The sequence below is a fragment of the Sander lucioperca genome, chromosome 5 (genome assembly GCF_008315115.2).
Source record: "Sander lucioperca isolate FBNREF2018 chromosome 5, SLUC_FBN_1.2, whole genome shotgun sequence".
Lineage (NCBI taxonomy): Eukaryota > Metazoa > Chordata > Actinopteri > Perciformes > Percidae > Sander > Sander lucioperca.
Genome location: NC_050177.1, coordinates 28501019 through 28517969, shown reverse-complemented (window position 1 = coordinate 28517969; position 16951 = coordinate 28501019). Strand labels below are relative to the sequence as shown.

The 16951-nt window shown below is 39.6% G+C and overlaps 1 protein-coding gene across 5 annotated transcripts in view; it reads left to right on the top strand.

The window, feature by feature from the left end:
* The window catches only part of LOC116048249 (cytoplasmic dynein 2 heavy chain 1), a 112650-nt gene that overhangs the window by 30687 nt on the left and 65012 nt on the right, over nucleotides 1–16951 (top strand). For 3 of the 5 annotated variants that reach the window (XM_031297229.2, XM_031297223.2, XM_031297226.2), the window contains exons 44-65: nucleotides 6–213; nucleotides 322–451; nucleotides 808–963; nucleotides 1157–1416; nucleotides 2717–2963; nucleotides 3218–3369; nucleotides 3588–3732; nucleotides 4282–4384; nucleotides 6754–6918; nucleotides 8362–8486; nucleotides 8974–9222; nucleotides 9546–9654; nucleotides 10271–10384; nucleotides 10884–11026; nucleotides 11464–11539; nucleotides 11972–12135; nucleotides 13091–13228; nucleotides 14392–14505; nucleotides 14659–14819; nucleotides 15386–15509; nucleotides 15680–15801; nucleotides 15984–16070. In XM_031297229.2, coding sequence (XP_031153089.1) covers nucleotides 6–213; nucleotides 322–451; nucleotides 808–963; nucleotides 1157–1416; nucleotides 2717–2963; nucleotides 3218–3369; nucleotides 3588–3732; nucleotides 4282–4384; nucleotides 6754–6918; nucleotides 8362–8486; nucleotides 8974–9222; nucleotides 9546–9654; nucleotides 10271–10384; nucleotides 10884–11026; nucleotides 11464–11539; nucleotides 11972–12135; nucleotides 13091–13228; nucleotides 14392–14505; nucleotides 14659–14819; nucleotides 15386–15509; nucleotides 15680–15801; nucleotides 15984–16070 — 3292 coding nt within the window. The remainder of the gene's footprint in view (nucleotides 1–5; nucleotides 214–321; nucleotides 452–807; nucleotides 964–1156; nucleotides 1417–2716; nucleotides 2964–3217; nucleotides 3370–3587; nucleotides 3733–4281; nucleotides 4385–6753; nucleotides 6919–8361; nucleotides 8487–8973; nucleotides 9223–9545; nucleotides 9655–10270; nucleotides 10385–10883; nucleotides 11027–11463; nucleotides 11540–11971; nucleotides 12136–13090; nucleotides 13229–14391; nucleotides 14506–14658; nucleotides 14820–15385; nucleotides 15510–15679; nucleotides 15802–15983; nucleotides 16071–16951) is intronic. The other 2 variants (XM_031297228.2, XM_031297227.2) reach the window with 2 other exon arrangements.

The following is a 16951-nucleotide window of genomic DNA, read 5'->3' as shown; positions in this document are numbered from 1 at the left end:
TCTAGGGGTGAGCTCATGGATTGTGTGCGACGGTGACATTGACCCAGAGTGGATTGAGAGTCTGAACTCTGTGCTTGATGATAATCGGCTGTTAACCATGCCTAGTGGAGAACGCATCCAGTTTGGACCCAATGTTAACTTCCTGTTTGAGACTCACGACCTTAGCTGTGCCTCACCAGCCACCATATCCCGCATGGGAATGATCTTTCTCAGGTCAGTCAGCCTATGCAGACAGGGTTTTAAGTGTATCAAATTCCATCTATTTGTAACTAGCTTGTCTCACTGTTTTTACCTCCGCCTTTTCCCCACTTATAACTTTAGCGATGAGGACATTGATGTGGGTGCCTTAGTGAAGTCGTGGTTAAGGGGTCAGCCAGAGGAGTGTTGCAGTAACCTAGAAAACTGGCTGGGAGACTACTTTCAACGAGCCCTGGACTGGGTCCTCAAACAGGTAACCTTTGTCCTATCTTACTTCTACACACTGGCAAAAAACAGTTTTTTTGACATGCACACGCTGCATGCACTAAACAACATGTAGCAATGTTTTCTGTGTATGTCAACACATGGCCATTTTGGTGACCAAAATATAAGACTTTCTGAATAAATGACGTCAACATATACTGACCAATGTTCATTATATTGGATTTAATTTCTGACATTATAAGAGAGTGATGAATTCGCAAAAATCAGCAGGCTTTAGTTATCAGGTCCTGTTTAGTTAAGTTTTCACCGCATTTATTCCAAAATATTTGTTGATTTTTAATTCAAACTTGTATATCCCCTTCTTTTCTTCTCTGCTTTCATCAGAATGACTTTGTGGTGGAGACTAGTCTAGTGGGTACAGTGTTCAATGGTCTGTCACACCTCAATGGTGTGACAGAGAGAGGTCAGTTCATCGTTGGTCTTCTAAGGGGTTTAGGAGGAAACCTCAACCTCAAAACAAGACAGGAGTTTTCCAAAGAGGTGAGGACCCCTGTGTGTTTTTTACATGGGCAGCGGGTGACTGTAAGAATAGTTTAGTTTTAGATTAGATTTGATGTTATTCATGTCTCAAACTTAAAGACCTGTACAGTAAGTCTTCTTAGCTGTAACGGATAAAAAATGTTGTAATGCCACTGCTCAGAAAGATATCTAATATTTCTTTGTACTTCTGTAGTTGCTGAGCTGGGCCAGGGAAAGCCCTCCAGACACCAAAAAACCACTCGATACCTACTATGACTATGACAGGGGCCATCTAGCAGCCTATACATTCCATCGTCCTGAGGGTCTCTCACTGGAACAGCTCTCTCATACACACACACTGCCTGTTATTGAGACTCCAGACATGCAGAGAGGTCTGCACTGCTTCTCCCCGTGGCTCACCGCTCAGCACAGGCAGCCCTTCATGGTGGTAGGGCCAGAGGGCTGCGGAAAGGGGTAATTAATTAATTACACACAAGCAGAGATGCATGCATTCTATATTATGTATATGGGGATATATATATATATATATATATATATATATATATATATATATACATACATACATACATACATACATACATACATACATACATACATACATACATACACTACCGGCCAAACGTTAGGGTTCACATAGAAATTTCCATTCCACTCCATTACAGACAGAATACCAGCTGAGATCAGTTGCATTGTTTTTTTAATCAGGGCAGCAGTTTTCAGATTACATTATGTGCTTACATAATTGCAAAAGGGTTGTCGACTGTTGTAGAAAGAAGTGGCTGATCTTTAATGCAATATCTACCTTGCCCATTATCAGCAACCATTTATCCAATGTTCCAAAGGCACATTCTGTTTACTAATCTGATATCATTTTAAAAGGCTAACTGAGAAAACATTGGAGAACCATTTTATATATATATATATATATATATATATATATATATATATATATATATATATATATACATACATACATTATCGTAGAGATTGCACACAAACACAAAGTTTGCATTATGGATTGTGAGGCAGAGGCACTCAAATGTGGCCACTTAAAATGGTACAAGCACACAGTCACTGATATCAAGGCTTCTTTTATTCAAGACTTGAACTTTCGTGTAAAAGCGTTGACAAGTCAGAATAAGGATCAGATCTGTGTGTGTGTGGTGTATGTGCTCGGCCTTGTGTATGTGTACACACTACACAGAGTCGTTCTCTCAGAAATAATTGCTTCCCTTCCCAGGGGGTTTGATGAACAAGGGTCACTCAGTTTGCCTTTTACACTTCAGTTGAGTCTCACTCAATGTCTCCTTTTCTCGTCCTCTTGTCTTGCCTCACTTCGGCTGAAAGGTCACTGTGCCATTGAGGCACTGGGTTTGTCAGCTTACTCTTCTGATAAAAGAACATCTAATTAATTTACACACACATTCATTGGACTGGGTGCACATGCACGTGAATGCACATCATTTACTTTCCAATTATTTTCTCTCTTTGTTTGCGCCCTCTCAGTATGTCTCTCTTTGCCTTTGGGTTTGTTCTGACAAACATTGTTCTCTAGATCCCAAAATAACTAAAGCACTAACAGTCATTTCTTCCTCTCATCATTTCATGTGGTCCTGGCACCATCCTAAACATAAATGAGATGTATAAGAGTCACAACATTTATTGATTTAGCTGAAGTTGTTGTCTGACCACACCTTCTAAAAAGTCCCTGTGTGTTTCTTGACCTTTTTTGTATTTTTTGTTTTCTGTCTAGCATGCTCCTGCGCTACGCCTTTTCTCAGCTGCGGTCCACCCAAGTTGCCGTGGTTCACTGCAGTGCCCAGACCTCATCACGCCATGTCCTACAAAAGCTCGGTCAGACATGCCTGTTGCTCAGCTCAAACACCGGTCGAGTCTTTAGACCCAAAGACTGTGAGAACCTGGTGCTCTACTTAAAAGACATCAACCTACCTAAACCTGATAAATGGGGGACCAGCAACCTCACTGCCTTCCTGCAACAGGTAGAAATGATCCATAAAAAAGGCATACAGATAAGCAAACAAATTAGTAAATGGAGGGGAAAAAAGAAGACTACGACACTGATTCCTAGCACATCAGTGAGGGTTCAGGGCTGTTTCATATATAATCGAAAGTACTTGGAGTCTCTCTTACAGATGTTTTGAGCCCTTTAATAAATGCATTCTCTCAAGTCTCCTATTTCTTCCACCTTCTTAATTCCATTTCTCATCTCTTTCTCTCTCTGTCTTTCCTCCAGGTTTTGACATATAAGGGATTCTATGATGAAAATCTAGACTGGGTGAGTCTTGAGAACATCCAGGTGGTGGCCTCCATGTCAACAGGGGGTGCTGTAGGGAGCCATTTGCTCACCTCCCGCTTCTCATCTATAGTTCGCATTTGCACTATAGAGTAAGTATGTTGCAAATGTACTTAACACTTTACATATTGCCAAACAGCCTGCAATTACACATGCATTTACATACATGCCTTCTAAATTTAGTTTCCCATCATCTTTTCTTCTTTCTCTCTGTTTCACTGTTGGCCTCCCTCTAACCCTGACCCTGATCCCCTCTATTTTTATTTTCCTACATCTATCTGTTTCTCTGCCTCTTTGCCTCTGCCTTTAGCTATCCAGACCGGGAGCAGCTGCAGACTATCTACTCAGCATACCTGCAGCCAGTTCTCCAGCATAGCTTGGGCAGCCAGGCATCCTGGGCCAGCACAGGGAAAACACACCAGCTGGCTGGGTCTCTTGTGCAGCTCTATGAACAGGTATTGACTTGGAGAAGATTTTATTCTTGTTCACATTTTTATTTGTAGCAATATAGGCTTTCCTGAGATATTTAAAGCATAAATATTAGCATATCTGGCTCCTTAATTTAACTTCATGAAGTTACTGTGTATCACACTTAATTAAAGTCACAAATGTTTCAAGTGATAATTGGATACATGTGTTGTCTATCAGGGAGCCTCTTCCAGCAAAGGTTGTACTGTATGTAAAGGTTGGGTGACAGGGCAAACATTTATATGCTGTTGGTATATTGCCATTTTTCAGCAAAATGGCAATATACCACTAAATTACAAAGACATTTAACAGAACCTAGACCCACATGATGTGTTTTGAAAAGCAGTGGCGATCTGCAGAAGAACCGTTTAATTTTATCTAGGACATTGCACAGGCAATCACTAGTTCCAAATTGCAACTATGGATGGCACGCAGATTGTGCTTTTAGAGGTTAAATATAATAATATAATATGACTTGTATGCCAGTGATTACATATGTATGTATCATCTATCTCCCTATGTATCTTTAATCTCAGGTGAAAGCCAAGTTTACAGTGGATGACCACAGCCACTACCTATTTACCCCCTGTATCCTCACAGAATGGGTCCTCAGCCTGCTGCGATATGACCTCACTGCAGGTAACCAAACGCACTTGCAAGAATGCACACATATTAATATGTATAAGATTGATGTAATGACCAGGGAAACTTAAACCTTCTCTAAGTTAGGGAACCAGTAAGAACCTTTATTGGGACAGAGGCACTGCAGTATGCAAACAAAAACTGAAAGTTAGATTGAATGAAACCACTTATTTTCTACAAATTCTCTTCACAGTTCTTACATAATTTTGCTGCCACTGAGGAACATAAAGCATTAATAACAGTTTTTATGTCATAATCATATGTGGCTTAGTTTCTTGTCAGTATTCTTTTAGCTCAGAGCTACAGTCTCCAACTCTCACCTTTTTCTTATTCAATCTCTCCTCTCTTCTCTCTCTCCTCACTTCCTCTCTGTCACTCGTCTAAGTTCCCCTCTTTTATCACCCTCTCCCTTTGCTGTCCTTTCAACTTTCCCTCTGTCACTCTCCTTCTGCAATGTGTTCCTGCTGTGATAGTGAGTCCAATCATTTATTTTAATTAAACACGTCAGCGGACAAACTTCTCTTTTCCTATGCTCATCATTTTTTAACTTGCTCTTGCTTCTTCCTCCTTCTTTTCCCTTCTTGCTGCTTACCTTCTTTTTGGTATGTAAAAAAAACCCTCTGTTCATCCTTGTTCTGTAAATGTGTTGTATGTGGTGAGTTTGAGTGTGCATGTAATCTCTAAAAACCCAAGCACCTAAACAGTAGGACACAATTAGCAGTTAGCTACTAGCTGGTGAACATAGTCAAGCATTTAGCAGCTAAAAAGCCAAATATTTCCCTCAGGAGTTGGTAGAAACCAAATACAGAGCTAAAAAAGAGTAAACATTGGACTTACATTTGCCAGGTGGCCAGAAACACGTCTCCAGATGAAACCTAATGTTGCTCCGGAACTGCTGGATGTGTAACTAAGCCACCTTTGTAAACAAGTTCAACACATCAACTTACTGTAAATGGTGATGATATTTCCATGCTGTGTTCACAACTTGTTTCCGCTGCCCCCAACCACTTGCTTGGTCTCCTTTGTGGTGCAGGGAATTAAATCCTCAGAAGATTTTCAAAAAGAGAATAAAATGAAACATCGACAATGAAACCAAATGCAGAGGTGAAAAGCGTGGGCCAAAATTTTATTCTCTTTTCTGAAAAGGTTTCATTTCTGTGTTTAAGTTAAATTTCTTTCAGTTTAATGGAGATGACACTAACTTTGAATTTGTGCCTAGGACCAAGCGTGACTGTGTACGTTTCCCAATGTAAATGATAAGGAGGTCAGGTATGATGCCCAACTTATTGGAATGGCTGATATCATCAGCCAATTTAAGCATATCACAGATATATATTTATCAGAGGACATGTCGGCCGATAAGTAATACAAAATTACATCATATAAGATAAGTATGTCTGAGGTCATTTAGAAACAGTGTCTCAACAGCCTCATCCACCAAAGAGCATGGACAAGTTTTTCAACTCTTGGTGCCTATTCTTTAATAAACAAATTTAAGGGATTCTTAGAAAAAAATGTATTTACTTAATGTGTTTTTATTTAAAAAAAAACAAACAAATATTGTTAACATATTTTTTGAACTCTCAAATCAAGAATCAGCCACTTCTTATTGGCTTTGATAGTAGAATCACCAGAGGTGGGTTTTGGGCAAGTAAATCATTTGAAAGCCATAGGCACAACTTGGCACTTTAAGTGTTTTCTTTTCCTTCTTGGTCTTTAAAATTGAATATGCCGGGAAAACCCTGTGGTGTCAATTGTGACTCTGTTTGACTCTCTTCTTAAGCTCTTTCTATAAGTGACAGACACCGTTGAAGCCAGTGGCCTATGAGACCACAATTCTGGCCTGTCCCTGTAGCACTCTTTTTAGCGAGCAGCACTCTGCTGATTCTTGAGGGAATTTAGTAAATTTAGTCTTACCCTGGGAAGTGCTTTTGCCATGAATGATCTCACCAAAAACAGCCCTTTGTCTCATAAGGCCTAAGTCACAGTGAAAATACTGTGCTTGTGACTGTGTCTATCATTTTTTTTAACTTAAACAATTAAGGACATTGTGCTAATTGCATTATGGCGTGATTAACAGAAAAAAATGTTTTCCTTTTGCAGATGAATCACTGTACATTTTTAGTTAGTCTTTGTGCTGAATGTTGTTTTAAGGTTCTAATTAGAAACAAATTTAAAACTAAATCAACAAATCTCATCTTGTGTATATCCTGTTGGGTATTAATCCAAATATATCTGTGTGTGTGTGTGTGTGTGTGTGTGTGTGTGTGTGTGTGTGTGTGTGTGTGTGTGTGTGTGTGTGTGTGTGTGTGTGTGTGTGTGTGTGTGTGTGTGTGTGTGTGTGTGTCTCATGCATTTCTTTTTAGCTCAATCTAATGTGACAGACAGCGTGTTGGAGGTGGTAGCATATGAGGCCAGGAGGCTGTTTAGAGACCGACTAGTTTCCTCCAAAGACCTTCACACCTTTGATAACATCCTCTCCTCCATCATACGGGGAGACTGGGGCTCTGATGCTCTAGACAACATGACTGGTAGGAGATAGCTCTATTCTTGCTGGCATACACCTTTATTCAAATCAAACATACACATAAAAAACTTCTGTTTGCAGGTTCTGATGGATTCAACAGCCCAACATTACAACAGGAACAATTTAATTACAAATTGAGTGCTTGATGCAATTCATGCCAAGATTTTCACGTTGTCCTTGAATGAAAGCAATATTTGATTGGCTTTGTTCTTTGACAGCTCTGCATTTATGGCAGTTTCTTAGCATAACATTGATAAAATGTTTCTTTTTTTCAATTGGTTTGACTGCTCCAAACCACTTACAATTGTAAACAAAACTCATGTGATGTTGGCAACTGGTTTTAAATCATGGTTGGAGCTTGCCAGACTCCAATGCTACACTTGCCTGCCAGCTCCTATTGTGACATAAATAAGAACAAACTCATACAAGAATCATGAGTCATACCAGATGGATGTCTAATGTTATCCACACTGTACAGGAGGTCCTCTCAGGACCTAAAGAGAAATGAGAGTAAAAGATAAATGCAGATCCCGCTCTCCTTACATATAAATGTATGTAGTAATTCTAATATATGCTTGGTAATGATCTGTAAAACAGCACTAGAAATACTTGGCAAATGCTGGCAAGAGCCAGCCATAGCCAGTTTTCTTCATCCAATCTAAAACTGGAAGCCATTATAAAGAAAACATCCAAAGAAAGATGGCGTAATGATCAAACACAGGTCCTGGCTTCTGGAACAATACAATGACATACAGTATCTATTATCAAGGCCCAGTGGCCTAAAGAATGACTTCTTTTTATCACAGCAACACACCAAAGCGTGTTTCCAGCTACAGTGTCATACCAAGAACCAACTCACCAAAAGTTTAAACTCAACATTGGAGGAGCATATGTACTGTATAACACCAGTGCTCAGTAACTAAGAGACACAAAACTGCAATATCTCAGAATGCGGCACCTGACAATGATTGCAGAGACAGAGCAGTACCTTGCAAGTGCGATAGCTTTTGTTCTTGAACATCCCATCGTCATCTGCCCACCCTTTTAGGCATAAGCAGTCTTCATTTATGTCTAACCTGTGAGCATTGGCTAATGCTGGTATTTGTAACCTGAGTGAGAAATGCCTCTTTCAAATTATGGCCAAAAGTGCATTACGCCTGCAAAACAAACACATGCATGCTTCTCTACAACATCTGGTATGTTAGCTGTGGGATTTGAAAACAATTCAAAATGCCTACCGCACAGTTTAAACATTCAGACACACATTTTACCTCATTGTAGTTGACTGGTGTGAGTTCATTTTGTTACTTTCCTTTACAGTGCTCCTTCTTTTGTATGTTTTGTCTCACCTCTGTAGACAGCCAGTACTGTATGTAGACAGAAGCCATTTGATGTGAACATACGTGGATGTGTTACAAACAGTCTGTAATATTTCCCCTGTGTGCAGATGGTTTCTATGTGACATGGGGAGCCTCTGAAGGGGCTGTCATGGCTCCAGGCCAGGCTCTACCTCCTCATGGTAAACAACTGGGACGTTTGGATTCTGCTGACCTAAAACAAGTTGTACAGAAGGTACTCAGTGAGGAACTGTTGTCTTGTGGTGTTGTTTATGTGGTTAGGCCTGTTGGATTCAGAATGCACACATACATATGTGTTTACATACAGTAATACAGTAACTAAATATCTCTAAGTGATGTACTTAAGTATACTGTCTCTTTTTACTGCTTAGTTAAAACATTATAATGCTGTTAATGCATTATTAATATGATAAAAAAAAACACTTTTATAGTAATACGACTCTGAAAGATGGTATTCTGCATAATGAGAGCTTTGATTTCATTACTGTAATGAAGTATTTTTACATTGTGATACTGCAACTTTACCTTAGTAATTTAGTGATCTGAATACTTCTGCTTCTCTTTATCTGCTGCTGCTTTTATGTCTGTGTCTCATTTATGTGGCTGTTTCTTTGTATTCTTATTTTAATTTCATTGTATATGTTGGCATGTCTGTGGTGCAGCTCCTCACCCATGTGTGTTCCTGCCTTTCCTTCCTCTAGGGAGTACTGCTATACAGCCGTGATAACAGGGAGCTGGATCTTCTCCTGTTTTGGGAAGTGTGTGACTTTGTGTCCAGGGTGGATCGGGTCTTAAGCCGACCTGGCGGCTCTCTACTTCTGGCAGGCCGGAGTGGAGTGGGTCGGCACACAGCCACGTGCTTGGTGTCGCACATGCATGGATACACATTGTTCACGCCCCAAATCTCCCGGGGTTATACGCTTAAACATTTCAGCAATCATCTCAAGACGGTAAGAGTGAATAGTCTTTTTTTCTTGGCTCAACTGGTTCACATTGTGCCAAGCTAACCAATTTGAGCAGAAAGCGCTTAGAGATAATTGGATTGTACTGACAAGCTTTTATTTTTTTATTTTTGAGCTATCTACCTTTCAACATTCTATAATGTTTTTTTTTTCCAGATTTAGATTGCCAACTTGATTGTTGAATGAATGGCACCTGTATGTAGCAATTAAAGCATAAATGCACAGATAGTTAGTCTCAGTATACCTGTGGTGTGTTGTCTTTATATGTATATCAAACATATAATGTCTATTTATACATACTGTATGTGTAGGTGATACAGCTGGCAGGCCTGGAGGGCCAACAGGCGGTTCTACTGTTGGAAGACTATCAGTTTGTTCACCCAGCTTTCTTAGAGATGGTCAACAGCCTGCTGTCGTCAGGTGTATATTGTGTTTTTGTTTGTTTTTTCCTTCCATTTTTATGAGAGCATATTTGACTTTTTCAATCTTAATGTGTTACAACTTCTTTTAAGGGTTAAGGTTAGATTTGGGATTAGGTTAATATTAGTAATTAAGGAAAAGTTTAACATTTTGGGAAATACATGTATTTTTCTTTCTTGTTTGTATACTGTGTGTGTGCCGAGAATCTGTATCAGACACATTCCTGTTGCAGCCCTTGTTTTGGTCAGCATTTAAGGCACCATCCACTGGTAATTTTAGCAATAATGATACTGCAACAGTCATAGTTTGCAGTTTCAATGGGTCCTGGCCCTACTATTTTGTATTTAGTTTCTTCTTTTTTTTTTTAAGATTATTTTTTGGGCTTTTCCGCCTTTAATGGAAAGGACAGGGGAGAGAGAGGGGGAAGACATGCAGGAAATCATCACAGGTCGGAGTCGAACCCTGGACCTCTGCGTCAAGGCATAAACCTCTAAATATATGTCCGCCTCTCTACCCACTGAGCCGACCCGGCCACGTATTTAGTTTCTTCTGAGAGATGTTAGTGTGTAAGGAAACATTTCATAATTTCTTTGTGTGTGTGTGTGTGATATTACAGGTGAAGTTCCAGGTCTGTACACCCCAGAAGAACTGGAGCCTCTCCTCGCCTCCCTCAAAGATGCTGCTTCCCAGGATGGATTCACCGGACCACTCTACAACTACTTTTCTCACAGTTAGTACTGTATATTTTTCAGCAGCCCAGTCCCTCTATCTGTTTGTCCATCATTCATTATTTTGGTCCATCTATGTGGTATATGTGGTACTCTGGTCCTCTTCTCACTGTCTATAAAAGTTTTTTTCCACTGATTGTTTCATCTGTTCTCTTCTATTATTGTATCAGACTGTATTCCTCTGCTTCCCGCTGTGCAGTGGTGTGTTTACTTTAGAAATGGTGTTGTGTCACTGAGGTAGAGGTTGCTGCTAGAGAATACACTCAGTAGGACTATTATTGTCAAAGTATACCCACTAAAGAGCTTCCTGCTCACCTTCCTTATCCAACTCTGTCAGGACAATATTAGCGACACAAAAATGAGTGCCTGTCTTCACATTGCCCTGTACTGTCTCTATTTCCCGCTCATTTGCTGTGTCCCTAATGACACTTTGTGATTAACTCCTCCACTCTTTTTATTTCCCAACTATTGTGCTACTCTTTGTGTATCACACCACCTTAGGAATCCAGCAGAATCTCCACATTGTTCTGATCATGGACTGCTCCAACTCTAGCTTCACCATTAACTGTGAGAGCAACCCAGCTTTCTACCGCAAGTGTTCTGTCCAGTGGATGGAAGGATGGTCTGAAAGCAGCATGAAGAAGGTCAGTGGAGGAACAAGTACAGTGACAAGATCAAAAACAGATATTACATCAGACAGCTATTTCTGATAAAGTTCACACCCGTATTTAAGATTAATAAATCCTGCTAAAAGTGTATGGAGAGTATGGAGATTTACCTTTGCCCGGAGAGAAAATAATAAATTAATAAATAATATCTCTTTCGAGCTAACAGTTACTCTGCCATGGCCCCATACATACTTGTATTTTTTTTTACAAGTATCCAGTGGCTTTGTATTCAATATTAACCCTATAAATGTAGGGCTGAAGAAGAAAACTTGCTTAGCTGTGGAACCTGATATTTAAAATTAAAAACAATACAATATTCTTTAAATGCATATGAGATAAGAAAGTTTTTAATGCATGCGTCAATGCTTTCTATATACATTTAACATCTGGAGTATAAATCTATACCTTGTCAGATTCCTGAGCTGCTGCTGGCAAAGACTGAAGGAGGAGGGGAGGAGAATGAAAGGGCCACAAAGGGGAAAAGCTCAGGTAGGAGCACATGTGCTTATAGCAAAGGTGTAGAATTGTTCTTATTTTAAATTGTATGCTGGCTTTAAATTATGTTGTAATTGTAATTGTACTACTCGTCCGTGGATGTAATTTGTAGATAATTTAATCTTACAGTCTTCCAGTTATCATGATTACAATATCAGTACTGTAACTTCAAAAGCTGAAAATGGATTCTTTTTTGCAAATAATCAGTGGATAAATAATAATTTCTACCACTGGCAAGAAGGTATGTTAACCATACATTCTTCACCTTTAAAATACAACTATTTTTTCATTTTTCATTTTTTGATAGGGAAGTAAGTCAGAAGCCCAATAACATTGTTTTTAGCTATGTTTGGCTATGTTTTATATTATGAAGTTGACCTTGTACATTTGTTTGTGCTTACAATCTTCCTCATCCTTTGCTCTCAGCAGGGCCTGCTCAGGGAGACTTGTGCCGTTTGTTCCTGATGGTCCATGAGTCATGCAGAGAACATGGTGCAACACCCAGACAGTACATGGCCTTTCTGCATGTTTACACTGCATTATTTAACCGGAAGCTGAGCCAGCTCACAACGAGACAGCAGCATCTGCAGGTACAATATACTGTACATACATACATACATACATACATATATGTATAGTAATTGTACAAAATGTACAGTATAGTACAAGGTCCATATGCGCAAAGAACAAAGATGCATGGAAAAGTACTCACACCAAGTGTTTGTTTGATTGGTTTCCACAAGTTAATTTCATAGAAGTGTAAGATAATAAAAAAACGTTTTTTTTGTGTATCTCAAAATATAAGAGTAAAAGTATGGTGTTGTTTATGAACCTGGTTAAGAATAACTTATGGTGTGAAGCACAGATATTGTATGTATGAGGTAAGTAGAACTAAACTAAAACAGTCATTAGTAGTTAGGGTTGCAAGAGTATGAGATTTTCACGGGTAGACAACCGTCTTCAAAAAATGTCATGGTATACGGTATTACACAATTATTATTATTTTATTATAATTATTATTATTAGTTACAATGACCCTTAAAGGAATGGAAAACAGAATGTTTTATTTGGCTTTACTATAATTGAAACTTGAAACCATATTTTAAAATGGTAGTATGTGTAAAAAGTCTCCTTGAAAATAAGTAAAATAAATAAAATACTTTTTTCAATACTTTAGGCAAATATACACCGAATGATAACTGTCAATTTTCATACCACTGTATACTGGGAAACCGGTATATTCCTCCAACCTTATTAGTAGTATGTACCTGTAGCGTTTTGGCAAAATGTTGAGCACTGATAAATTCTTATGTCTTGATTTATTAATTATTGAATGTTTTTAATAAACAAAAAAATAAAGGCTTAAAGGATAAAGGCTTATCTTAATTGGAAATGCCATGTCTGTAAGTGGGCAGTTGCCCTTAGAATTAAAAGCACTGTTGAACTTGCTATAGAGTTCTCTAGGTTGTTCTTTTTAACTTGCACATCTGAGTCATATTTCAAATCTCTCACACCTTACATTTGACTTTGACTTTGTGTCTGCAGGCAGGCGTGTCTAAGCTGAATGAAGCTAAAGCATTGGTGGATGAGTTGAAAAGGCGGGCTGCAGAGCAGAGTGCACTGCTGAAGACTAAACAACAAGAGGCAGATTCTGCCCTGCAGGAAATTACCACTTCCATGCAGGTTTGTGTGTGCTTATGTGTTTATGTATGTTTGTGACTCTGTGTATGTCAGTGTGTAGGCAGGTCAGAGGTTCTGCAGGGTTTCATGTCTCCTCCAAGTTATATCTATCCTCCTCTAAGCTCTCACTACGGCCCTCCTCCCTGCTAGCCCTCTTCTCTTCTCTTCTCTTCTCTTCTCTTCTCTTCTCTTCTCTTCTCTTCTCTTTTCTTCTCTTCTCTTCTCTTCTCTTTTCTTCTCTTCCAGTTTCTTATTTTTGCCTCTCTCCCATTCAATCTTCCTCCTCATCTGCATTGCATTATACAAGGTACTTTTCTGGATTTCCCATGACTGTCTCCCCTGCTGTGAATATGCTATTTATTTAGTTTGTGTGCCTATGCGCATTTGTTTGTTCTGTGACTTCTCACCCAGAGTTTTCTATCTCCTGATATCCACGTTTCCATTTCCTCCTGCTAGCTCTGTCTGGAGGATGTATGGAGGGAAATAGAAAGTTGAACCCTGTTAATTAGTTATGATATCCTTCAGTCTTTCTCTCTGTGGGGAATTGGCGTTTTGAGTGAGATGGAGTGAAGGAGGGAGAGAGAAGTAACAAGAGAAGGAAAAACTGTCACCAGAGTCAGTTTGCAGAGTGATAATTAACGACTAGACTTGTTCCTTTGGGCTGTAGCAGCTATGTCTCCTGTTGAGATGGAGACAGCAGGGAGGGAGGAAAGGAGGAGGACTGGGACAAAGAGATGAAGAATGGAAACAAACTAGATGGAAGAGTGAGGATTGGGGACGATGTAAACATTCAGAGTAGGAAGCATTGGAGGAAGAAGGAAAATTAGATTTGGAGAGGGAATAGGAGAAATATGAAGAATATAGGAAGAGGTCAAGGCTTGACAGGGGAGAACTGAAAGGATGGGATTCAATGGATATAGAGGTGAGAGAGAGGATAATTGGGCTGCTAAACATTCATTTTCTTTTCTTTTCATCCTTAATTATGTGTTTTACTCTAAATGTTCCTAAACCAAATAGTTCAATTGTTACTCAGAAGAGAACTGGTGCTGTATGTCTGACCCATCTCAAAATTGAGGTACCTAACATGTACTCCTTTACATCTTAAAAGGTTGTTATAATGTAATGTTAATGTTAATAAACATTGCATGATCTTTTTGGTTATCCAGAATGCCGGTGACCAGAAGACAGAAATGGAAAAGATAAAAGGGAAGATGGCTCAAGAAGTGTCCAAGATTGAAGAGAGAAAGGCCAAAATAGATCATGAGCTGAAGGAAGTGCAGGTGAGTTTGACTTGTGCAGTTAGTATGACATTATTTTTAAAAATAAACATACATACAACTGCCCTCTACGTTCTCTATACTTGCCATCCCAGCTGTACTTATCCCTTCTTTACTTCTGTATCCCTTCCTCTTTTTACCATTGCCGCACTCTAGCCTTTGGTAGATGAAGCAAAGCGTGCAGTTGGGAACATCAAGCCTGAAGCTCTGTCTGAAATCCGCTCCCTTCGCATGCCCCCTGATGTCATCAGAGACATCCTGGAGGGGGTACTGAGACTGATGGGCATCTTCGACACCTCCTGGGTCAGCATGAAGAGGTGAGAGGGGGAAGAGATGGCAAGAATATGTAAAGGATAGACAAGAGAAGGGAGAAAAAGAAGGATGGATAGATAAATAAAGAGAAAGTTATGCCGTTGGGAGTAATTATTCTGACGAGGATCTTCAACACCTTTTGGGCTACCAAAAAGAGGTGTGAGGAGGTGATGGGGTGCTAATATGGACAGAGGATGAAAGGTTTTGCACAGCTAGGAAAGGACGGAGAGAAGGAGAAATCTATATAATATTTAACTAAAGAAATGTGAGGGGGGCGACTTGTCATTAGTAACAAGGAGAATAAATTGCAATGGTTTGTGCTTTACTTTAAATTTACGTCTCATAATATTAGGCTTGAATTAACATTAACTTTGTCATTTTCTTGATAAAAAGTCACTTTATTCTATCTCCCTTTCTGATGATCTGTCTCTCTGTTTTTTCTTGACTTTGCCTTATTGCCATGGCATGTAAAATCAAACTCTCACACGCATTTATTTGCTTTATTTGTCACCTGCTCATGTCCAATCCTCTCTCTTTTCCTTGTTTTGTTCTTTTCCACTTTTTTCTGTAGCTTTCTGGCTAAGCGTGGTGTGAGAGAGGACATAGCTACATTTGAGGTGAGGAACATCACCCCTGAGATTCGCCAGAGTGTGGAAGAGCTTCTCAACAGGAACAAGGCCTCCTTCGATCCTAAGGTCAGCTAGCCACAATAGCAGAATAAGAATTAGATGTATTGTTGGTGGATATGGTGGGTATGTTTACAGTATTAACCTCTTGTTGTTGTTTTTTTGTTGGCTGAAGATGGTCTTGTGCCTGCTGTTATAACTGAGTTGTTTCTGACTTGTGATGCTGTTGTTGTGGCCAGAATGCAAAGCGTGCAAGTGCAGCAGCTGCTCCCCTGGCTGCCTGGGTCAAAGCCAACGTCCAATACTCCCACGTCCTAGAGAGGATAGAGCCACTGGAGAGAGAGCAGGCCGGACTACTAGAGTAGGAACACACACACACACACACACATTCCCGGATTTATAGATAGAATACACATACATACTCTTCATGCATGAGAAAGACATAGACACACACATGATACCTTTGTGTGTGTGTGTGTGTGTGTGTGTGTGTGTGTGTGTCTGTCTGTCTGTCTGTATGTGTGCGGTGTACTGTATGTCCAGAAACCTGAGGAAAACGGAGAGTAGGAAGAATAAGCTGGAGGACCAGCTCAACTCTGTTGGAGCCAAAGTCAACGAGTTGAAAGAGAAGTATGCCTCCTTCCAACTTTCTAACTATTCTTCCAGCCTTTGATCCTTCCATTTCTACTGTATTTTACCTGTGAAAAAAAATCTAATGGTTGTTACCTTGTCATAAATGACTCTTGTAATATTGTTGTATTAAACCATAACTTAAATTATTCCACCATTCCCTTATGACTAGCCCTGACTTCAAGTTCACTAAAGTAGAAAAAAACTAAAACAAACAGAAGCAATCAGGGACAGGACAAGAACTTGCTCATTCTGTTTAATAGCATGGCCAGACCAAAACTGGCAAAACAAAATTTACTTTCAAGCTCTGGTGAAAAGCAGGTATGATGGGAAATTATGCAGCAGCTTGCAAAATCTTCTGGAGCTAACTCGGCTAGCAGGCTAACAACAGCATTCCACAAGAAAAGAAATTATACACTTTTTCGTAGTTGCCCTCCCTTTCAGTTACTGACAGCCATGCAGCATCCCTCCTGCTCTGCTGCCTGTATTCTTCCACCATTAAGTTATATAAACAAGGTTACAAACAATTAATAATACCTAAAGGGCAGGTCTGTTCTACTTTCTTTTGGCTGGACATTAGCCAGTCTCACTACTTATCAGGTCATAGTTCAACAACTTCACACCGAGCCCTTTTGCTCTCTCTGTTGCTCTTTTCTTCAACATCTTCAACCTTTGCTTTCTCCAAACGCCTGTCCTGCCATTTATCTTCGTATCCATCCCTGTTCGTATAATATTTTTTTTTTGTGTGTGAGTTGAACTGAAGGATTTCTTACTTGCACCATCAATTCCTGTCCTCTCTCCTCCCTTCTCCTTCCGTAGTCTCTTGTTGCCTTGCCTTACCTCACCTAACCCTACCTCACAGACTGTATTGTCTGTCAAAT